The sequence below is a fragment of the Eucyclogobius newberryi genome, unplaced genomic scaffold, assembly GCF_026437365.1.
Source record: "Eucyclogobius newberryi isolate DKJ021-1_F unplaced genomic scaffold, fEucNew1.0.hap1 SCAF_1, whole genome shotgun sequence".
NCBI classification, from domain to species: domain Eukaryota; kingdom Metazoa; phylum Chordata; class Actinopteri; order Gobiiformes; family Gobiidae; genus Eucyclogobius; species Eucyclogobius newberryi.
The window spans coordinates 16,016,400-16,040,872 of record NW_027315723.1 but is presented as its reverse complement, the minus strand read 5'-3'; the positions used below and the strand labels follow the sequence as shown (position 1 = coordinate 16,040,872).

Genomic DNA, 24,473 nt, shown 5'->3' with positions numbered 1-24,473 from the left:
CCACACCAGAAGTGAGTGCAACTTTAAGATGAAGAAAATTGCATAAATAGCATTAAAAGCAGTGTTAGTACAAAGCTGTTTTTGTCACAGTACATAATAATTTGGATTGGAGAAACTTTTAATATACCTTATTTCTAGTCTTTCTTATAGCGTAGTGTGTATAACTGGTTAAGAAATAATAAGATAATGATACATTTTGATTAATTGACCAAAATTTTACTAAAATTATTTAATAAATCGCTAAGATAGTCATTTACTTTGAGCACTACATGTACATATTCAAACTAAATTGTTTCTTTGTTACTTTGAAATTTCCAATAAAACATTTCTTCATAACAAAAAAATATTATTTATTTAAAATTGATTTAGTAATTTATCATGTTTTCTTAATTATTACATTCCCTTTGTACAGTGTCAGGTCGTTGATTGAAAATGTGTTTTTAGTTAAATATAAACCTCTGTTTTGGTCATTTCTAAATTCCATTTCTAAGGTCAAGTCCTGGTTTAGAACTGGTTTAGTTCTGGTTTAGAACTGGCTTAGTTCTGCTTTAGACCTGGTTTAGTTCTGGTTTAGAACTGGCTTAGTTCTGCTTTAGACCTGGTTTAGTTCTGGTTTAGAACTGGCTTAGTTCTGGTTTAGAACTGGCTTAGTTCTGGTTTAGACCTGGTTTAGTTCTGGTTTAGAACTGGCTTAGTTCTGGTTTAGAACTGGCTTAGTTCTGGTTTAGAACTGGCTTAGTTCTGGTTTAGAACTGGCTTAGTTCTGGTTTAGACCTGGTTTAGTTCTGGTTTAGAACTGGCTTAGTTCTGGTTTAGACCTGGTTTAGTTCTGGTTTAGACCTGGTTTAGAGTCTTTGTATTAGATCCAGGTCACTTAAGTCTCCAAACCTATGGCTCTTGGTCCATTCTAGTTTCATAATAAATAACATCACTCAAACAAATGGGGAGGGCTGCTTCTGGGAGGGCATCTGGAGTAGTGAGATAAATATCACTGTACACCAGGGGGCAGTGTGTTCTACCTGTTAAAGTCCAGTCTAAATGCTTAGGCGACTTGTACACAGCAGTATTTTGGTCACTGGTCTGAACAGCGTCTGTAAACGTGTAAATATTTAATCAAAGTATTTTGATCATAAATTGGTCTCGTCCCACGTCGGGTCGTTGAGGTTTTTTAAAACTCTCCTCACGACTCGCTCCAGCTCTTTCCTCGCCCTCTGCTCCTCCTCTAACGTTCTCTTCATTCGCTTGTTGTCCTGAAAAATAGATTAATCCTAAAAATTATAGACATCTGTGCCATGTACTGTACATATCATATCTATAGTCACATATCCAGAGGTGGGTATCACTCAAGTTACTCAAGTAGGCTATATTTGCTGAGTAACCTTTTAATAAAACTGTACTTCAGTTGTTTTCAGACGCCATACTTGAGTAACATACAGTGAGTGAGTGTGGAGAAGCGTGTTTCTTGTACCGCTACTTCAGATATAATTTAGTTTTTCTAATTGTTTGTGTCCATCCTTTGAAAATAGCCCCATTTTGTGCATCATTTATTGATTTTTCCTTCCAATTACAATAAATCCCGTTGTGTCCCGACAATTATTCTTACTTGAGAAGTATTTTCCCCAAATGCTTTTTTTCTTACTTGAAAAATATTATTTTGAAGTAGAGGAACATTTATTTCACACCAATTATTTTTGCAATTCTAAATAATGTATTCTATATGTATAGTTTTAGTTTAGTTCCATGTCTAGTTTTTTAAATGTATAAATCAGGTATAATTTTCTTTATTTTTTTAACACTAGTAATTTAAAGTGTGTTGTGGATGTATCAAATAGTGGGAGCATATTTTACATCGAATTTAGTCATTTATTAGATTTGAATAAGACTTTTAAGTAGGATGGCGTCCGTGAACTCACCTGTTTGAGTTCCTGCACCTCGTCCTTCAGGCTGTACACAGTGTCCACCAGACTCCTGAAGAAAAACACAACAGTTTTATCATGTTTCCTTTTCAGTTTCCACGAAAGTTTAAAATAGTTACCTTTCCTCCACCACCGTCTGCCCGTTACTCCTCGTCTCCTCCACGATGATCTTCTCCTCTTCTGGGAACAACATGTGAACGTCTTTTCTGTTTGACCCTAAAATATTTAAAAAGAAAAGAAAAAAATCAATCATAAAAATGTTACGGTTAAGTTGATGAATATTGTGAAATGTTTAAATTGGATTGAACAAGAATTATGAGAAAACAGGATATGAGATAAGACACAAGAGACTGCACCAAGAGTGTTAGAAAAATATTGTACATTTAAGTTAAGTGGAAGTATGAACATAAGAATAGAAAAAGTACAAGTTTTGGACCTGGTTAATAAGTCCCAAGTTAGCTCTGATTTAGTCCTGCTCACGTCTTGATAGAGTTCAGTTTTAGTCTTTAGTCCGGCTCAAGTCCTGATTCAACGGGTTTAGTCCGTGATCTATCCAGGTTTGATCATGTTAGTCATTTAGAACTGGTTTGTTTTTTGCCCTGAGTCTAGTCCTGGTTTAGTCTTGGTTCTAGACTTGGTTTAGTCCTTGTTTCGACCTGGTTTAGTCCTGTCTTGGTTTTGGTTGAGTCCTTTTACTCAGTTACTCATTGCAGTTCAATACAAAACACCTGGACTTGAACAATAACTTCATTCATCTCAACAAACCAACAACAAAATGTAATAATGAAAAAAAAAAAACGTGACATTACTCCTTATTTAAGATCTTACGAGAGAAGGATCCCGTTCTGTAACTATGCATTGTCCACACGCTGTCGTAATCCGAGTCTTCCGATTGGTCGCTAGGATTGCCGGGTAGATTAGCGGCGCTGGAGTCGGCGAGGACGTGGTTATGCATGAGGTCGGTGCCCTGCCATGCTTAAATGGCAAAATGTGTGGAGTTTGGGAGAATTTGGGGGATTTTTAAAGGGTCAAAATGATAAAATAAGGTAAAATGTAGGAGGGGAGGTCCCAAGTTGCAATGGAATAAAGAAAAATGTATATGAAATCAAATGGGAGGAGTTTAGGGAAAGGGTAATGATTAGAAAATGAGACGTGAAAAACACATTGTTAGCAAGTTAGCAACAGAGTAAAAAGTACAGAGAGTGTCAGAAGTTAGCTGAAGGAAAAGCTTTTATGCATTTGAACCAGATCATTGTTTTATAGCATTATTTTTATTTTGATACAAGGTCGTGGAAATCTACTTGTGTCAAAAAAACAACAACAGTAATTTATCTTAAAAATTATTACACATGTTTTAAGTATTGCACAACAATTGTAATATATTTTGAGAGCATTATTAGATAAAAAACCTCATATTATAATAAAAATATATTTTAGAATATGTTTTCATTTATATCCATGTGTAAGAATAAATATATAACATTATGAAAAATAATAATTCAGACTTTTTCATCTGAATAGGTTTGAATTATTTAACAGTATTATTTAGTATTTATTTATGATCATGATGTCCAGTGCTTCCCCTTGGTTTGCTGGTTTGGCAGGGTTAGGTTATAGATGTGTGGTACTCACTGGAGTTGAGGGTCTGTCTGGTTTTGGCACTGGTACAATACGCTTCTATCACTTTAAGAATCTGAGCATCTTCTTCCAAAGCAGCTGTGCCTGAAAACAACATGGACCACTTAAATTTCAAATATATTTTCAAATTTGACTTATATTTCAACTGATTTCTGTCCACCCATGACTTTTTAAATCTCCCGTGCTCTCACTTTTTCTAGTGGTGAAATCCTCTTCTGATGATTTTCTCTCTGGCTTACGTTTTGGTAGGAGTTTCTTCATGTTTTTGGGACTTTTGCTCATGTCCTGAAAATAAAAAGAGAATTATAAAATAGTAAACATTTAATATTAAGTCAAAATTACATTTAATTTGTCATCATGGAGGGCATGGCCTTTATAACTTTATGGGATTTTTGAATGAAATAGCCAAACACAAAATTCACAAATGTTTAACCCAATTTTTTATATATTTTTTGCAATTGTGTCCATAAACTCACTATATTCATCTTATTGTTCATATTTGTTTTATTGTTTGTTAGTTAATTTACATTGACTTTATGCCAGCTTTTGTTTCATGTGGATAGGCCCAGTACTTACAAGGATGAACCACATCAACAAATCAGCTTTTTAAGAATTCAATGGTATTTCTACCAGTCCTCAAGCTCAGTTTAAACTATGGACAGTTGAAATCGTTATGATGCCACGTAAACCTAAACCATGAACTTCAGACCCACTCATTAAAAATACTCACTAAAGCATCAGCAGTATATTGTTTTTTCATGAAAGGTTCTATAAATTCAGAGGGAGGATACCAAGCCCTGCTACTTCGCCCCCCCCGCCCACTTTTCGAATGGTTGTGATGCCTTCATAGTAAAAATTCTCTTTCCCTCTCACTCACCTCTTTGAAGCAGAGCGCCGCGGCCGGCTTGAGCGGTGGCGCGGGCCTCAGGCAGCTCTGGCTCCATGGTTTGGGGGTGTGTGGAGGCTCGAACTGCCCCCACATGGTGCCTCCTCCTTGGGTCAGGCTGAAGGAGAAGGCCTGGGGCAGTGTGTTGTAGCTCAGGATCCCGTTTCCAGATTTGATGTCTGAGTGTCGAGAGGGGGTGGCCGGGAGAGAGGGCAACTGTGTAGGAGAGAAAGCGGCCAACAAATCAGAAATATAGAAGATCCACTGGTGCGTGAATGAGGTCCTCGGTGCCCGGGTTGCATGTGCTTTCATCTTAGATAGTCAGGATTTTGATGTCACCAAACATAAATCCATTAAATCTCAATACATGTGATACAGCTTCCTGTAAATTGTTAATCGCTACGGCAACAGTACTAGTTTCTCATCATTCTGAAATCCATGAATTCATGGGCAAAACCAGGAACATTTGTTGTTAGCCTTCTCAAAACTCAAACGTAACATTATTTGTTTTAGTAAAGATCAGTTTCACTTTAGCTAACATTACATGAGTTAATAAAGTTAAAGGTAATGTCCAGCCCTTCTTGTCTTGCTCTTGTGATATGAAAAAGCCACAGTAAACCCCTAGATGTCGTAACGTTTAGTCAAAGAGATACAAATCAGCTGATTTAGTCTTCATAGTTTTTCCGACATCTTGCATTTTTCAACCCGAAAACAAGTTCCCCGAGGACAAATAGTTACAATTAAGATTTTATCACAGCTAAAAAAAAGAGTGTCTAAACTTGCCCATTAAAAGGCAGCTATAACACTTTACAATGTTCCAAGTCTTTGCCCATATCAGTCCTAACCTGTGTACAATGAAGATAATGATGATGACCTTTACGGATAAATGTTCACTGCCCCTCGGTCAGTCTTGGGATCACACTTGTACAAATTCTCACCAGATTCCACATTTTTAGGACTTTGTGCTTCTTTCATGTGGTCCTTTTTTTATGAAGGCACTGAACTTTTTTTTTTTGAGCACTGAACACTCAACACAAAGTGTTGAGTGTTCAGTGCTGGAAGTGAATACATTTTTCCTGTGTTAATATATATATTCAAAGTCACTGCTCTTCTCTCAGACCACTTCAATTATTTCTACCACAGCCTGAGCCACAACTACTAAGACACTTACGGTGTAGGAGAGTTTTCCTGTGTGGATCTGAGCTGAAGGAGCATGAGTTTGTGTGGTCAGGAGGTCCAACCATTCCTGCAGGAGAGGAGGGGAGGAAAGCGCCACCTGCAGCCTCTCACCAGAACTGCCTACAACACACAGTAAGTTTATAACATTAATAAATAACACTTTCTTAGGCTCATGAACTCCAGTCTGACCTGTGATCTCAAAGGCGTTCTTCATGTTTTCTCCATCTTCCATCCTGGAGATCAGCATCCCTGATAAAGGCACTCTGCCCTGGACACGATCAAAAATAAACATTCAACAAAAATAACTTATATGTGCTTTAATTTTATTTTCTTGTCTGAGAGGGAAGACCTGGTAGATGAATCCGCTCATGCGCATAGAGGCCGAGAGCATGAGCAGAGTGTGAGAAAAAAGGACCAGGTATCGCTCCTCCCACTCCTGAAAACACATTTTGGTTAATGAACTAATTCAAAGAATTCCATGAATTTGAGAACATGTAATCTTATGGAGACATATGAACATTTAGTTCTCAAAGACGATGGGAGATTACTTCAACAACGTTGATTTTGTCTTCTTTATATACATCCACAAACTTTAGTTATTTTTAAAGATAATAATTTAGGATCTGTAATTATCTTGTTGACATGTTTTTGCTGCGAACAACAGTTGATACAAAAAAGTTACCACTTTGATTCAACTAGGCAAATATAGTAGGTCCTCTCCTCCTACTGGAGAACTGCTGCAGGTGATGATCTTACAGCTGCAACACGGTATTTAAACCCAACTGATGCAGTGAGTGGCTTCTCATAACAACCATGTGGAAAGACAAATCCTGTGGTCATGGAAAAGCTATCAGTGTGTTTGAGAAGGGTCAAATCATTAGCATCGAGCAGAGAAAACATCTAAGGAGAAGCAGAAACTAATGTACTACAGATCTGAACCCCAGTGAGAGTGTTTGAGCTGGAGAAGGCTTTGTGCAGTGGTCACTCTCTCCATCATCAATACAAGATCAACTGGTGACAAATAATGCAACAGTGGAAGGAAATAAATATTTTAATATTGCAGAAGTTTATCGAAACTATGCAACACCGAATGTGCACTGTAATCAAAGCTTATGTTGGTCCTATATAATATTAGAGCGTGTGCCACAGCCAGTGTATATGATACGTCACGACGAGCGGTGACAGTTCTGAAGATAGCTCTCACTTAGCAGCCGAAACATGGGAAAAGGTCATTATATCTCCTAAACTAAAGGTTTAGGAGATTTAGGAGGTTTAAAGAATTTGGGGATTTCAAAATTGCGACTATTCAGATTGTGCTTTTGTTTGCTTGTTTAACGCGTAATGATGGTGACCTTTGCCCTCTGACCTGGCCATTGTGCACCGTTGCCATGGACATGTGCAACACCGGACCCAGGGTTGTGATATCATCGCCTTCCCAGTTTTTGATTGGTTCGTTGAGAATCTGCAGCTCGAGTTCCTTTCTCTTCCTCACATCCAGACAATGGGACTTCAAACACATTTATTTAAAGATTATTCATATCTGTTTCCTCAAAGAACAAGTCTTATAAAATATGTAAATATTAAAGATAACACAAGTGACTTACTGCCAGTTTTTTAAAGGAGGTCATTGCAGCCAGCAGGTCTGCTCTGTCTGGGTGTTGGTCCTAAAAAAGGATCATTTTACTTTCACAGTTTAAGAAATAAGTGCCGGCATGCACCTGTTTTAGTCCTGTTTTAGTCCTGGTTCAGTCTGGATTTAGTCCTGGTTTAGTCCTGGTTCAGTCTGGATTTAGTCCTGGTTTAGTCCTGGTTCAGTCTGGATTTAGTCCTGGTTTAGTCCTGGTTCAGTACCTCCATGTGTCGGTCCAGCTCCTTCAGCAGGGCGGGGTACCTCTCCAGTCTGGTGAAGGGTTTGCTCAAACTCATAGTCAGGGTTAAGATCCCGGGACTTGAGGCTCCTTTGGACTCCATGAATGAACCCAGCTCCTCGCTGTGGAGACAGGGCACAATGAATTTTCATTTTATTTGAGTAAAAGTAAATTCCTTTTTTTCCAATTAATGTTTATCTAAATAATTAAAGAGAAGGACCCAAGTCTGACGTTAATTTTCAACAAAGCATTTCGACTTTCATCCAAAAGTCATTCTCAATCTGTGGACCTAGTCCAAGAACAAAAATGGCCTCCTTAACTCCTCTTTCAAACCATCTCTTTTCCCTGCTTAGAATCTGTCCTGAGTGGTTTAAGATGAAGATGCATGATGCTCTGTAATGTTAAATCCTTTTGTGCAGCTGTGGCTGTTTAGTCTCACTTGCGTAACGCTCTTTACAACTTTCCTCACTGCATTGGATTAAATAGATCACATTGCTTGGTTTTTGAGTATCTTGTCCTTAGGATGAACCAGTTTTTGTCAGATGGTTTAAAGTTAAAATAAACAGGAATTTCCTGCCTTGTAGTGTAGTTTTTCAGACATTGAGGGCCGTATTTTGCCCCCAGACTTAGCGTTAACAGGAGCCTTAGACAGGGGGCGGTGCAAGGTCACTCTTCTGCTCCCTTCACGATGTCAGTGCTGGCGTTAAGAGGCTGGACTTGGCCGCTGAAGCCTGGAGTGGGATGGTGCCAGTGCATATATGGTGATGGTGTTTGAACAAATAAGTGAAAATTGAAATAGCCTTGCAGCATGGTTTCTTTATTCAATTCACCTTTATTTGTTTTACACAACGCGGACAGTTCGCTTTCATCCCCGGAGCCCGGCCTAAACCCAGACTAAACCAGGTCAAAACCAGGAGGCGCAAAATGTACAGCAGTCCATGCACACAGCTCTGCTTGGAAACTCGACTTGTGATCCATAAACCAGGGCAGGCAGCAGCAAAGCCACGGGAGCGGATGATCCTGAAGCGCACATTTCCAGACTGATGCATTGACCTGCATTACTATAGTCCCAATGCCAGGCCTCTGAGCCCTCGGTGATGGTCGTCACCCAGTGTGGAGAGTTTACAGCCAGAGATGTGTGCGTGGACATCGGTGCGTTCTGTGCTTAGTGCCTCCAGGTTTTGGACCTGGTTTAGTCTCCCGTCCAGGCTGACTGGGTAAAAAGCTCATGGACATACGCTCCATTTCCCAGGGTTGAAAGTGAGCTCTCCGTGGCTCCCACTCACGTGAACATGGCACAACTGTGCGTAACCGTGTGGCACTTGCCCCGCCGCAAGTTCAGGGAATGGAGGGTATGTCCTCGGCTTGTCCCAATTTAACCGGACTAAACCAAGACCAGGTCAAAGACAACAAGGACTGCACGAGGCACATGCAGAACCGCACTGTTACACACAGCAAGACACTCAAGTGCTTGGTGGGATGCTGCGTGGTCCAGAGGGCGCGAGCCCACTGTGGTCAGCTCTGGAGCAGAGTGCCGGAAAGTCTGATCGTACGTGCGGATCAAGTCCTCTTGTGTTGTGCTGTCAGTCTGTGCCAAGGATTTTGGGTGAATGTGATGGTGATGGTGGTAATTTATCATGTTTAACAAATAGATGTTCTTCTCTAAGCTGTGCACATGCAAGTCTGCACGGCCCAGTCTGGCCCAGACTGCGGAGTACAGTTCTCCAACGACAGAGATGGAAGTGTCCAGCAAAAAGCTTTAAGAGCTGAGTGCGTAACGGCACTACGCTGTGTCCTGTTTACGTGAGTGGGAGAGCAATGTAAACACGGAAAATTGGACTGTATTCATTATTCTATAATGTATTATTTGTGTTATTTATGCTCAGGAAGGTTGTATTATTCTAATTATTTTGTCCATACGGAGATAGTGATATGATTTCAGGAACTGTTTTGGGCATGTTAAGTTTTTCAAGTTTATCAGTTACTATTCTGGCCAAATCAGAGGCAAAATACAGTCCACTCCATTCCTTTTGATTCTGTTTCCCTTTTGTCCTGTTTTTTTTAGCTCTTTTAATATCCAAGCTCTTGGACTAGGACATTAGGGACATTACAGTGTCCAGATGACTACAACTGAATATTTTTCGACAATGGATCACTCCTAATCATCAACAAGCTGTCAAAAAGCTGCAGAAAGAGCTGAAAGAACAGAAACTTTCCATGTACTCTTCCAAAGAACAGAAGAAAGGCATATTTCTTTACTTTTGTATTTAAAGGTGCACTATGTAACTTTTCTATAGTGTCTGGCACCTGCTTGTCTTCATGGAGAAGCTACTACTGTGCCTGGACTGTTTCACAGCATTAGTTTAACTTCTATCTTCCTTTTTGGTATTTATTCGATTCCAGGTGTTTTTGGCCTGGTGGTGTCACCTGCATGTCTCCATGGAGATATGATTGGTTAATTGCCATGCTGTGGAACGTGCAAGGCAAAGCAACATCTCCACCAGAAACATCATTTTTACAGTCCATTCACTTTTTGTGTGATATTTGAAAACATCCTGTTTTTTTAGTGCTGCTTGGTGGTGGAGTGGTTAAAGCACCAGCACATGTATGCCAGACTCCAAGTGCAGCCGGCTGCAGTGTCGTGAGACGTGAGATTGACTCCGACAAAGTACTGCATGTCCTTCCTTCTCGCTCATCCCCCATTTCACACTCTCCTCTCCTGTCTAATAAAGCCTTTGGGCCCAAAAAATATTTTAAAAGAAGAAAAAGAAAACATCCTGTTTTTATTGTTTTTAATTAGACAGTACCTGTTCTGGGTGAGCACATGGACGGCATTAGGGTGGTTGGAACAGTATCCCACATAAATGGTCTTCATTTGGGGTATGAGGTCCAGGAAGAAGCCCCCGATCCTCTGCTGGGTCTCTGGGAGTCTGGAACAACAGTTAAAAAAAAAATTCCTCCCTTGACATCCCTTTGGGTAATGTATTGCAAACAACAAAATATCTTGTATTAAAGTTCTAAAAGCTGCTAACCCTGTAGTTTAGACTATAATCATGTTCTGAAATGCTTGGATGAGTTCAGATTTCAGTGTTCTCTCAAATGCACCTGGACAGGTTTAAATGTGACCTGTGAAATTAATCTGGATTTCTAAACATAAATATCAAATCTAATCCCAATTAACCATACAGACAAACTGTAAGGTGTTCTTTATAGACTTACTTGGTGTGCTCATCCAGACTTTGGACCAGCATCTGCTGGAAGGTGGAGATCTCTTCTAGGTTTCCCTGGATGTGAGTGATGTCTGAGCTGCTCAGCCTGGAACAAAACAAAACAGCAGGATAAGAATCTGAGTTCAGGAGGAGATAGAGGAGCTGACAAGGATTTGTGCGGAGGCAGAAGAGAAGACGAAAATCCATTCCATCCAATTGCATTGCAAATTGCTACAATAGTATTAAAGTAACATTTTAATATTCCACTATGTACATTTTTAAATAAGGCTGTCAACATCAACGCGTTTACTCATGCAATTAATAATAGAAAATGTACACATTAAACATGAATTGATGCGGATTAATCACTCAGTTTTGAGTAAACATGCTCTTTTAGATTATGAGAGACAGAAGCTTTATTTGAGCAAAGGAGGAGTTCAGGAGCAATACTGATATTATCTGGTCAAATGTATACATAAAATCCATCAGTCCTCACGTGTACGAGTGCGGATCTGATGCTGAACGTGTGCTCCGTGATGAAAATAAAGCGAACACTAAAACGAGTAATCAATTATAGTCAGGCTTTTAAAATGCGTGAAAATACTAGAACATTAATTGTGATAAATCATATTTAATTGGTGCGATTAATCCAGTTCCTTTTTAAAATAATTTGACAGCAACTAATTTTAAAACATTTAAAAGTAAAATTCAAACACAATTCCATTATAAACTCTATAAGGTATTAGGAAGCATTACCTGCAATGATTATTTTCTTGTGATATAGATTTTTGTCAACCAACTAATTTCAAACATAAGGATGCTGCAATACATTATACCAATGTTTGGTGATATTAATATTATACCTATACTCTATACAGCCATAGTAGTAATAGTGGTACTGTAGTAGTAGTACCTGTCAGTAGGATGAAGTGAGCGTAAATATGTTCCCAGTAGACTCTGTATTTCTCTAGAGTATTCAGTCTCTGCCTCCAGGATGTTTTGAAGGACCTGAGTATGACAAAGTAACATTAAAAGCACTTCTGGACACATACACAGAAAAGGACAACACCATCTACATTTATAGAAATCATTTTGTGCGATTTCAAACTGTTGTAAGTAAACTGCAGTCTAAGGTAACCATGATTGTCGTCTACATTTTGACATTTCAGTGGACCAGATCTGACTGGGATCCTGGTTCGGAGGACCATGCTGGAGAATGATGGTTGATGGGAGAAACTGTTTGCACAAGATGGCTGTCCAGTGGAAGGAGAAGGCTGTTTTATATTGTGTGGTTTTCTGCAGTAAATATCCTGAGGTGGAATTTATATAAGACGCATTAGACCAACAAAAACAGCCAGGGCACAGCTGTGACTCCGGGCTTTGAGTTTGAATAAGAGAAAGCACTCCGAGATACAAGGCACATGTTTTATTATTAAAATACTCTCCCTGTCTCTCTCTCTTACAGCAGAAGTGACAGCAAAGTAAGAGAGAGTGTGTGTGTGTGTGTGTGTGTGTGTGTGTGTGTGACTGAGGCTGTGGGGGTGTGTGAGGCTGAGGGACCATGGGTGAGACTGCCCCAGAAATCAGTGGAATGGAAAACATAACCTACATTGAATCCAATAACAGACAGAACTGTTTTAACACACAAAGTCTTTTGAATCCTTTAACACTGTAAACCTGGTGTACCCAACATCATTCTTGTAAATGAGTCAATTCCAATACATCCATTAGAGCAGTGGTTCTCAAACCTTTCATAATTTTTGTCTTTCTGAGAGCCAGCAGATCTAAACTTGGAATTTATCAGGAATAATTAGGGCTAAACATTGTCTAAAATGAGAGAACACACACATAATATACAGTGATTTGTGGTTTGAAGTGCTGCTTTTACAATATACTCTATACTCTAGTGAATATATATATATATATATATATATATATATATATATATATATATATATATATATATATAATTAATTATATATAATAATTATATATACAAAAACAGAGAAACATTTAAGCTGAGTTTTTTTATTCACGCAGCAATTATACCCTGGAAGTATCACCTCCAGGTGGGAAAAGTGGGTACAATTGTGCACAAAAAACAGGCGCTCCGCATTTGAGCAGTTGTTTAGATGTGCCTGAAAAGGGCTTTAGTGATGTGCCAAAGGATTTGTGAGAGCTAGAAACACGTTAGGTAGATAGCTTAGAGCTTAGATACCTACTTCTTCCTTACATGGTTTGAAAATCAGGTACCTTAGTTTAATAGTTTGAAATTAAATTATTGATATTCCATGTAACTTGAAATAATGTGTATGTAAAAAACAATGAAGTCATTCATAGTATCCCCAGTCTACAGCACATACATGTATCTTGTACAGTATATACTTGTTTCTTGTACAGAAAAAAAATGTATCTCACCACGTTGTAGTAGGTTTTGCTGATGATGCTGCTGTCAAATCCTTTGGGGGGACTTTTCAGATTGACAACTTTTTGTTTGTCTGACGATTTATCTGTGACACATAAACAAAATATTGTGTTTATTTAGTTTGGTTAGTCATCGTTTAGATTTTACACTTGGTTTAGCACTTATTTTTAGTCCAGGTTAAATCCTGGTTTAGATCTGATTTAGTCCTGGTTTTGTCCCATTTTAGACCTGTTTTAGTCCTGGTTTGCAATAATTATTCTAGCACATATGGAAAGAAAAACCTTCAAATGTTTTGAGTCAACAAGCTCCTCTTGAGCAACAGGTCCCTTATAACCAGTATAAAAATGATGAATAATAAAATAAAATAAAAAGAGGTTCTAGTCAATTACAGCTCTATACGCCTCGAAATGTATGTATGTATTTCTTCTTGTATCTGTGTTTTCCCTCTGAACAGTTCTTCCAGTTGTTGATCCTGCACTTTCAGGAAGTTGAGTTTTGGAGCGTCCGGCTTTTGTTTGCGGAGCGCTTCCTGTTTCCTGAGTCTCTCCAAAGCCACACAGCTTTAAACAGTTGAAGAGGGGAAACTGCAGGAGCGGTCACAGGGGAGGACTGAGCTAAGAATCCCCATAAAAACAAACCACTGCAACAGAAAGACTGCTACAGTGGCAGATTTTGGTTAATGTTTAGTCTTTGTGCAAACCTGGTTTAGAATGTATTAGACCTGATTTAGTCCAGGCTTCAAACAGGTTTAATCCTAATTTAGAGTGCATTCTCCTTTTGACAAACACCATATCAAAAAAGGGACCTAAACCAGAACTAAACATGGACTAGACCAAGACCAAACCAAATCAACATCAGAACTGAACTGGGCTCAAACAGAACCAAACCAGGACAAGTATGAACAGTCTATTTCTTGGTAGGATCTTTGTTTAGTTCTGATAGTTTAAATGCAGGTTCCTTCAAAATATTAAAGATGCACTTCTGACGTTCAGTCCACTACTTGCTTGTCTCCGTGGAGATGTGATTGTTTTGTCTGGAATTTTATAGCAATAAAACGAAATATAACTGAATAAATGCAAGACTGAGAAATGTTTAACGCAATACAGTCTCCATAGAGACAAGCAGATGGTGGACCACACCAGAAAAGTCACATAGTGCACCTTTAAATAAAATTGTAAAGATTTTGAACTGCATAATCCCCTGAGTTACTCAAGTAAAGCTGTTCTTTGCATTGTTAAAGTACTGGAACCAAAAGACCCACCTCCTTTGAGTTCTCTGACGTAGTTACTGGGGAACCACCCACTTTTCCCATTCAGCGATCCCTCCCACCAGCCCCCATCCTCCTGCCGGCTCACACTGATGATGTCACCCTTCGAGAACGACAACTCATCCTCATTGGTCTGTTCAAATGGGAACCGGGCCTTAACCAGCAGCTGGCCACTCCCACTGCCCTCCGACATGTCCTGAGCAAAAACAAGGGCAGAAGAGTGGTTATGCTTTCTACTCTCATTAAAGGAATAATAGAGGATAACATGCTGCTATCCTGGGAACGAGGCTGCAGCTGTGCAGAAGCGCGCAGGGAATGATTGACATGTGAGAAAACTACACGGCTGTCCACGTCACGAGGAAATGAGACTCAGATTGCACGCCAAAAATCCTCTATTATTCTTTCAAGGAAGTTGTGGATGAGTCTCCTGATATCTCTGTGCAAAGTGTGCAGGGTGGTTACCCCTTTAGTGAGGAGGTTTTTCGGCTGGATTTCTCACCAGGCTGCGATATTGTGGCTGCAGGAGTTTGGAGGACCTGGTTTGTGTGTTAATAGAATCAAACGACTTGATTCTCAGAGCGGAGGAACGAGGGACGCACACATCGTCAGCTGGACCAGGATCTGAAAAACGTAACAATATTTCATTAGCAGTGCATTCAATAAAAATGTGTGCACTAAATAATCAGATAACACAGATATCATTAGTCATGACTGATCACAAAGCACGCTTATGTTAATGTCATTCTTTATATGTAACACAAAACTCCCCGCCATTTTTTCCTCACTTGAGTATTGTCTTGGACCACTACTTTGTACTTTTTCTTCAGTAACATTATTTTTAAGTAACTTTACGCTTTACTTTACTGCGTCTTTGGTTGTTTCTGTCCACAACACAAACACACAACAACTTGCTTTACTGTGTGTACATATTTAATTTGAGAGAGAATGGTGTAATTCCTCATTTGCATTAGTATTTTTCTGTTTTGAATGTCACGTAAATATAAAACTAAAAAGCCTATTCTGGTGACTGAATCTTTTGGTAGAAGTGGGCGGTGACATCACCAGAACACTGAGTGAAATCTGAAGTTTGTCTCAAGGCTCCGATCCAGAGCGTGTGGGACGGAGAGAGAGAGCGAGGGGGCGGAGGAGAGAGAGAGAGAGGGTGAGAGAGAGAAAGAGGGAGAGAGAGAGAGGGAGAGAGAGAGAGAGGGAGAGAGAGAGAGAGAGGGAGAGAGAGAGGGAGAGAGAGAGAGAGGGAGAGAGAGAGAGAGAGAGAGGGAGAGAGAGAGAGAGAGAGAGAGGGAGAGAGAGAGGGAGAGAGAGAGAGAGAGAGAGAGAGAGGGAGAGAGAGAGTGAGCGAGACAGAGAGAGACAGAGATAGAGCAGAGGAAGGAAAAGAGGGGAGAAGAGTGTGGTATGAAAGGCGTAGGATGGACAGAGGAGCATGGAGAAAAGAGGGAGAAAGAATGGGAGAAAGAAAAGTAGAATAAACACTTTTATTCCTGCATTTCCACAAGGTCCCGACAAAAGAAGAGCTGCTCTTCAGACTTTGAAATGTTGAAAACACAAAGATCTGTTTGAGTGAGAGACAAGAAACTGGCTCCTGGATTATGTTTTATTCATCCTTTTTAAACGTATGTCTTAACATCTTGTTGCTGTGATATTTGTGCATATAAAATGCCAGCAGGAGGTGCTAGGACTGTATCTGCAGGAGCATTTTGGAAGTGGAAGTCAATTGTGTCCCACTTCAAATCAGTGACAGCTAACGTCAAATTGTCTAAGATGTACTGAAGGCAATTTGAAATTTGATATAATTAGAACAAGTCTGGAGTGTACAAAAACAGAAACAGAGGAGCACTTTTGATTTGGTTTTTGAGGAGGAAACTATATTAGAACAAACTCCCAAAGACAAAATAGGAGTTTTAAAAGATACATGTTAGGCTTGTACCTTCTGTGGCTTTGTTGAGGGCGACCAAACAGCTAAGGACTCTGGAGAAGTTCAGCAGTAGGTCACTCGGCTCAAATGGCTGAAACCGAAAAAATAAATTTTTAATTTTATAATTTCAGAAATATTTCTTAAATAGTTTCTGTCTGGTGTCATAACAAAGGTGCACAGATTTATGCTGGAGGTCTGGAGCAGGATTATCCCAAAGTCTGAGCCCCTCTTAATCCTCTGCTTTCAACACAAACTCCACAAATACTTCTGAAAACATCTCGTGTAGAACAACGTTTCTGTTTATACTATTAGAGGAATGTAACAGAAAATCAAGTAAACCAATACAAAAAAAATACCACTGAGATTCTGAGCTTAAGTTATTGAACATGTTTGGCATGAGACAGAAATCCAGCATTTATTGTCAATGAACAGAATTCACAAACATAGGAACTTGCTTGGGTGATGATACGGTGCAACATAAAACAATGAACAGTGATAAAACAACCTATATAAAATCAAAAAAAAAAACTTTAAATCTTAAATTTGAATCTGCTATAGGATAAGAATAGGCTTACTATGAACACACAAATTACAGCTGAATTTGCAGCTTTAGTGCAGAAAGTGAACAGTGCAGTGAGTGATTTAATAAATTATAGTTAAAGTGACAGTGATTAGGAAGTGTTCATGAGTCTAAAGGCAGAGGGAAAGAAACTGTTCTTGGTTCTGGTCTGGATGGACCGTAGCCTCCTGCCTGAGGGGAGTGGCCTGCTGCCTGAAGGGAGTGGCCTCCTGCCTGAGGGGAGTGGCCTCCTGCCTGAGGGGAGTGGCCTTCTGCCTGAGGGGAGTGGCCTCCTGCCTGAGGGGAGAGGCTCAAATAGTCCGTGTCCAGGGTGAGAAGGGAAGTACATCCTCTGCTGGGGCTTCTTGATGAGGGAGTTGATGGTAAGCTCCCACTTGAGGTCCCGGGTGATGGTGGTGCAGAGGAAGCGGAAGGAGTCCACGGTGGTGATGGGGGAGTGTGTCTCCACTGTCATCTCCACTGTCTTCTGGGCGCTGAGCACCAGGTTGCTACCGCTGAACCAGGACACCAGCCGGTCCACCTCCCTCCTGTAGACAGACTCATCCCCGTCCGAGATGAGCCCAATGAGGGTGGTGTCGTCAGCGATCTTGATCAGTTTTACGGAGTCGTGGCTGGAGGTGCAGCAATTTGTGTACAGTGAGAAGAGCAGAGGAGAAAGTACACAGCCCTGTGGAGTTCCTGTGCTCATAGTCCGAGTGTCTGAAACATTCTTCCCCAGCCGCACGCACTGCCTCCGATCCGTCAGGAAGTCAGCGATCCACTTGCAGGTGTAGTCAGGCATGTTGAGCTGGGAGAGCTTGTCCTGGAGCAGGGAGGATGGTGTTGAATGGAAGGTTTAAGTCCACAAACAGGATCCTGCCAATGCATAACACTTAGCAGATCTTCTTGACGTGAGGTGAAAGTGATTGACAGTGATATGATCAGTGAGGCTAGGGCTAACTTCAGTATGTTAAACATTAAATAACATGAAAATAAATATCTATATTGATAATCCACATATGCAATTGAATAAATCAATAAATAACTACTAAGTAAATACTATTTAATTAAAATACATGGTCATAAAAGCCAAAGCAAGATTGATCTTCTGAACTGAATAGTTTTGTTTGTTCCAAATAATTACTGATCTATAAAATATAGATGTTCCTGTTCTTTTAATAGTGTAATTAGGGCTGTGCAGTTACTCAAATTTAAAAACATTATATAAATTATTACAAAATATAATTCATTATTTCTATACTGACTCATTCTGCCTCAAAACCATGGAGCAAAGGTCTATCTACAGTGTCACAAAACTTTACTCATATATTAGGTCTGTAATTTCTCTACATGTTCATTAAGACAGCATTGGCGTAATCGTAAAAAAACAGACAAAAAACATTTCAATTAGCATTTTTGCCATATTGGAGCAGCCCTATGTGATAATTGTTATTTTGAAGTAATGTTTTGTACAGTGTATCTTACTATAGAACTATATGAGTCTTTATAACCTGTTTGTTCCTTGTGCATATTTAATGTTCCTGATGAAGTTCAACCAGATTATAGGAGCACATCTTAAATGCAGAAAGAGACAGACCAAGGACAAAGGAGAGGTTTGGAGCAAAGCCAAAAGGAAAAACATGGAGGAACCTCTGTTTATAAACCTATATTTAGTGCAGGAGCATTAACATTAGAGAAGACTGACATCTGAACTGCAAAAATAATATAGAATCTCTTGCATTTCTATGTTTGTAGCGGTCTAGACTAAAGGGTTTGCAATTTTTACACAGAATAAGACCCCATGGAGACACAGGGACATTTAGATCTCAAAGGAAACGTATTTCTCAGAAAACAAAGCCAGATTTCTGATATCATACCTGCTTAAAGTCCCCATCCTCCTTCAAGTGAAAAAGAACTGTAATTAACCTGATTTGATTTTGGTTATGGTCTAGTTTAGTCCTAGTTTAGTCCTGCTTTCGTCCTGATTTTGATCTGATATACTCCTGGTTTTATTTGTCTTCCTACTTGACTGTGGTTCAGTCCCATTTAGTCCTGCCACAGTCCTGGTTTACTCCCTGGCTTAGTCCTGTCCTGTCCACATTTGGACCTGATTTTAGTCCTGGCGCTGCTCCTCTCTTCAGTCCTGGTTTTAATGCTGATTTGCCGCCTCGCTCAAACCCAATTTTCAGTCTCTATTTTGTCACAGTTTTCAGCTTGGTTAAATCCAGATTTATTCCTGGTTTTGTTCAGATTTTTCTCCTCTCTTAAATCCCGGTTTAGTTCTGGTTAATCCTGATTCAGTCCTGGTTTTTGTCCTCTCCTTGTGTTGCTCTGTGTGATTGGAAACCCTTTTACAGAGAGCATTACATCACCATCCAAAGCTCCACCCACAGCGGCAGACCATAATATTCTCTGCTGCTCTGAGGTTCAATCAAACAGAAAGGCAGTTTGGGACAAGTCCAAATTTTATCTGCAAAATTATACATTTAGATTATGGAGTGTGTTTGGAAAAGAAAACGTCTGTTTAGTCCTGCTTTAGATCTGATTTAGTCCTGCTTTAGACTTGGTTTATTTCTGGTTTAGTCTTGGTCAGCACTTGATTAGTCCTTCCTTTAGGGTTAGTCCTGGTTTAGTCCTTTTAAATTCCTGGTTCTGGGCAAAATTTGTCCTGGACCTGGTCAGGGTAAATCTTTGTTTAGTTCTGGTTTAAATCCTAATTAGTCCTGGTTTAGTTCTGGTCCCATTCCACCCACTATTAGTTATAATATCTATCTATCTTATATAAGTCGAGTTTAGGTCCTTGCTTCGACCCGGTTTAGTGCTAATTTAGAGACATTCCTAAATAATTTCAGACCTATTAAAATTTTGTGCAGTCGGTCGTGTCTTCTGTGTTAAAATAAAATTACAATAATATAAAGTACTATGAAGCGTTGTCGCTCTCAGACACTATTGATCTGAACGGTGGAAAAAGCCTCCCTCCGTCATAACGAGATGAGACAGGGCTACGAGGGGTCTGTCTGCAGGACGGAAAATCTGTTAATCAATCTATAAACAACAGAGGAAGGGACGGGTATACAGACAGACAGAAAGAGAAATAAAAAGAGGAGGGGAATAAATGGATATTTAGACCTATGTCTATTCAGTCTATTAGTTATAATATATGAATTTATTTCTTTAAAAGGTTTTTCCTTCCTGAAGGCTTTATTTGACAGGGCAGACACAGTATGAAATGGGGAAAGAGAGTGAAGCAAATGGTCGACAGCTGGGTTTGAACCCACAATGCAGCGGTAGTAGCAATGACACATGCACACACACAGCCGCCTAACCCTAACTCTAACAAACTAATATATAGGGTAAGGGTTAGTGGTTTATTTGGCTGAATTGAATTGCATTTATTTGATTCAAACTTACAGTTACGAATGCAGGTACAGTTCTATAAATCCTGGATGGCGGCTTAACTGAGGATCAAAATTAACTACCGTTATAATTTACTATGACTAAATCCATCACTAAACCCAGGACGATCCTATTTTAGTCTTGATTCAGTTCTGGTTCAGTCCAAGTCTACAACAGGACCAAACATGAGCTCAAACCAGGACAAAACCAGGACAAGTGTGACCACCGCCAAAGACTAAACCTGCTACATCAGGGCCCATCGAGGACATAGGCTCCAATCACCAGGGAAACAGGGACTGATCTCTCAGTGGGGCAAGTGCCACACGGTTATGCAAAAGAAGTCCGTGCACACATCTCTGCCTGTAAACTCTCCATGCAGGAAGACAACCATCACCAGGGGCTCAGAGGCCTGGCACTGGGACTAAAGGCCAAGTCATACTTCAGAAAGAGTTTTGGCTCTGGCATTCCTACTTCAACAAAAGCACCTCAGCCAAACTCCCCCGGTGATCCCCAACAACTGTTTCCACGCTGTTGCTATGGAGATTATTATCACAGACAGCTCAGTAGATATCGTTAAGATCAATGTTTCTCAAACTTATGGGTCAGATGTGCAGGAGGCAGAGACATAAACCAGCTCACACACAGAGAGGGGGGGGGGGGGGGGGGTGTCTTAGGGTTGTAGTGCTTTAGTTGTTTAGTCAGTCACAGGTGTTTTAGTCGAACGTAGGGCTGGGCGATATGAAAAAAAATAATAGTCACGATTTATTTTCTCATATTGATCGACCTCGATATTTTTTAATCTTTGCCATTTAACACACATATTCAAATTCCTTCTTCAGAGGTCTGACCTCTGCTCAAAACCACATTTTTACTGACAGAGAGTCGACTGTGGACCTCTCAAAAAACCCACCCAAATATTGATGATTTTTGTGACTTGATTAATTTCCCAGCCCTATTCTAATCAAAATAGCCCAGATTGTTTGCTGAAAAGTTAGTTTTTGCTGAAAGTATATACTACAGATCAAACTAGGCAGGCACTAGGTGACAATCTTAAACTTCCTTCCTCATCAATGGACCTCCAGACAGAAGGTTCCCTGAGTCTAAATTCAGCTGTTTCATAGAGCCATATTTCATTGGAATCAGTTCCCCATCTCTGCATGTACAACTGAAGTTAAACATAAACTTAAGAATGTATTACCATTACAATAACTGTAGATGACCAAATTAACATGTTATAAAGTAATTATAATTTAAATATTCTGTCTTAATAGTTTTTCTTTTATCACTGATGCATAGGCAACTATAACATTTTTTTACAGTATATTTTTTATATATTTTGCAATGTATTGCTTATTTGATTTATATAATGGCAATTTTTTAAGCGGATCTCAGGAAGACTAGCAGCCCTTAAATATGCAGCTAATGGGGCATCTAATAAAACAATAATAAAACAATAAAACACATTTTTATTATCAGTCGACTATGCATTTTATTAAGATGATAAAAATGAATTTGCACAAACGCAGAAATGAGACGGCTTGTATTGAATTTGTTGGAGTTTTGTTACTGGACAGGTTAATCTGTCATTTCATTTATTTATTTAATTTAATCTATTTTTTCATTTACCATATGTCTATTATAATGTTATAAGTCCAGTTCTTGAATGTCAGTGCAGTTTGTGTCATCCATTTTTGGTGAAGATTTCAGTCAGAAGGTTATAAACATTGTTGCTTTGTTTAATTTCTTGGTTGTAGTAATTCCATATTTGTAACTATTCATAAAAGCCCTGTTTCTTAAGCCAAATGATTCCTTCAATATATCAAAGCTTTTCATTGGATTTTCTCATACAATCTGGTAAAAACAACAACATTCCAGACCTTAAATCTCAGGTCGGTGCAGTTTGGTACAAACTTTGATCATAAACTAGTTTAAGATTTCAACATCTCTGTGTAGTATGGTTTGATTCGCTCTTTCCATTTCGTAAGCATAGATTTTACCCAGGGATTTTTTATTTCCTCCAAATTACTCCGTTTGTCATCTGCCAGTAAGACCTGAACATTACTCTCAATATGCTTCCATTGAGCTTCATACTCCGGGTCACACCAGTATATATATATATATATATATATATATATATATATATATATATATATATATATATATATATATATATATATATATATATATATATATATATATATATATATATATATAACGATAACGATATATACTAAACTGCCTCTGTGACAAACTAGGAAATTTGAAAGCATAATTCCAATAAGAAGGCTATAGACTATTCCCTAACAACGTAAAAATACACTCCTATATATATATATATATACTTAAAATATAATGCAGTATTATATCTATTGGTGAGTGTACGTAATGAAAATACATTTTACATTATAATATCCACGTAACTTTGCTCAGCTCTTAAAACCTAATTAGGAGCACAATCAATGATAAAGCACCAATCCTACGCTTGTATTCTGTCAGTTTGAGGCATTCTTTTCCGTGTAAACCCTCAGACGGACGCATAAGCCCCGGTGCTCCCGGTGCTCCCGGTGCTCCCGGTGCTCCCGGTGCTCCCGGGCTGAGCTCACCTCCACGCCGAAGCCCCCGCAGCCCTGCACGAACTCGCCGATGTTCCTCTGGCTCTCCGCCTCCGTCCGCGGCTCGGAATAAAACTGTGGAGAAAAGTGAAGATTTAACTCCAAAAATCCAATCTGTCGCGTTATTAATGCGAAATAAAGAGGTTAAAATGTTCAAACAGGTGTAATTACTGAGCTTTTGTTTTGCGCTTTACACTTGCTGATTATTATCGTCACGTTGATTGTATTAAGTCGAAGCGTTTCCTGTCTGGACTTTCAAAATAACATAAAAATAGCACGTTTTAAAAATATTTTTCGAATACAAACATCCATAGTAAATACAAGATAGAGAAGTGAGTACAGTAAAGCAATGACATCTATTATTGAAACCTGTTGTAATCTAATAAATCACAGGGGTGGCTTGAACCTCCATAACCTCCATAACTTACATAACTCAAACTTGACAAAAAATCAATACATGAATCAAACCTAAATATAGCTAAGCCAATAGTCTTGTGATAACACTGGACACTATTATTATCACTATTACTATGCAAGCGAGTGTGCAAGCAGAATTACAATGTGGCTTTGATGGTATAAAATCATCTGTATATACATAAACACAAAATGTAATGAAACTTAAACAGGTCTTACTCCACTGTCCGCTCTCAGCTCTTACTGTGAAATTGTTCTGCAGACGGTAAATGAGCTTAACCATCGACTTAAGCAACAGTATTTTAATGTGAGCAGGATGAAGATTTCAGGAAGTGATGTTTCATGGACCAAAGTCCGCTTGTTTTGTGGTGAGAGGAAACGAAATTCAAATCTGTATTGGAATCAGATCCATGCAAAGTTATAAAGCCTGGATACACCTTTACCGATGACAGACTGTAATGTTTTCCACTATTTCTATTTACACATTTCAATCTTAGCACGAAGTTTGGAGGCGCAAAAAGGAGCAACTTCAGCTCCAGCTAAACCCGGACTAAATCCAGGTCTGAACCAGGGCAAAACCCGTTCCAAAGCAGACGCAAAAAGGGGACTAAACCAGCCATAAACCAGGTCAATCGAGTCCAAAACAAACCAGACCAATGTCAGATCTAAAGGTGAACTGTGGACCAGGTCACATTTGGATTAAACCAGGTCCACTCTGAACCATACCATCAGTACATTATTAATAAACCCAGGAATATCTCTTTAAATATTGAAACGACTCTGGGCAGTCACCTTGTCCACGCTCCCGGGTCGCAGTCGCTCCAGCAGCCGGCACAGCACCGCTCCATCCCGGACTGAAGTCTGGAGGAACAGCTCCGGGTCCGAAACGCGCTTTTTGGGCGAGTCCAGCACCCCCAGAGAAATCAACCAGGTCACGATCTGTTCTGCCGAGTTCATCGCGTCCTCCTCCTCTGCCCAAACATCCGACACGAGAACGACCGAAGCAAAACACGTATGCGCAGGATTGCGTTTGTGTATAAAAACAAAAACAAAAAAAAACAAAAAAACGCGCCTTTTCCTTAAAAATGTGCTTGTTCTTGTGAATCAAATATTCCAAGCATAAAGAATTCCGTCTTCAAATATCAACAAGAGAAAAAACAGATGACTG

At 39.4% G+C, this 24,473-nt stretch overlaps 1 protein-coding gene across 4 annotated transcripts; it reads right to left on the bottom strand.

Moving 5' to 3' along the window:
* Window positions 1-778: 778 nt before the first annotated feature.
* On the bottom strand, window positions 779-24,318 carry LOC140352516 (rho guanine nucleotide exchange factor 7-like). 4 transcript variants are annotated; one of them, XM_072437751.1, is made up of 22 exons: window positions 24,098-24,318; window positions 22,883-22,966; window positions 16,337-16,415; window positions 14,888-15,009; window positions 14,383-14,584; window positions 13,115-13,206; window positions 11,610-11,704; window positions 10,707-10,802; window positions 10,295-10,417; window positions 7,471-7,609; window positions 7,224-7,283; window positions 6,986-7,126; window positions 5,969-6,055; window positions 5,809-5,887; window positions 5,594-5,739; window positions 4,432-4,656; window positions 3,746-3,839; window positions 3,549-3,638; window positions 2,745-2,891; window positions 2,036-2,132; window positions 1,914-1,968; window positions 779-1,250 (listed from the first exon to the last, which is right to left on the bottom strand). In XM_072437751.1, the coding sequence occupies exons 1-22, from the start codon at window positions 24,260-24,262 to the stop codon at window positions 1,128-1,130; spliced, it is 2,541 nt and encodes an 846-aa protein (XP_072293852.1). In that variant the 5' UTR covers window positions 24,263-24,318; the 3' UTR covers window positions 779-1,127. The 4 variants fall into 4 exon arrangements, with proteins under 4 accessions (XP_072293852.1, XP_072293870.1, XP_072293861.1 ...); XM_072437760.1 differs by having other exon boundaries at window positions 780-1,250; window positions 5,612-5,739; XM_072437769.1 differs by lacking the exon at window positions 2,745-2,891.
* Window positions 24,319-24,473: the final 155 nt, after the last annotated feature.

Coding starts and splice junctions, on each gene's coding strand:
- LOC140352516 (XM_072437751.1), bottom strand. CDS start 24,262: ATGAACTCGGCAGAACAGATCGTGACCTGGTTGATTTCTCTGGGGGTG. Junction 10,418..10,706: donor AGTCTGGATGAGCACACCAA/GTAAGTCTATAA, acceptor CTGTTGTTCCAG/ACTCCCAGAGACCCAGCAGA. Junction 3,639..3,745: donor GGATTTCACCACTAGAAAAA/GTGAGAGCACGG, acceptor TGTTGTTTTCAG/GCACAGCTGCTTTGGAAGAA.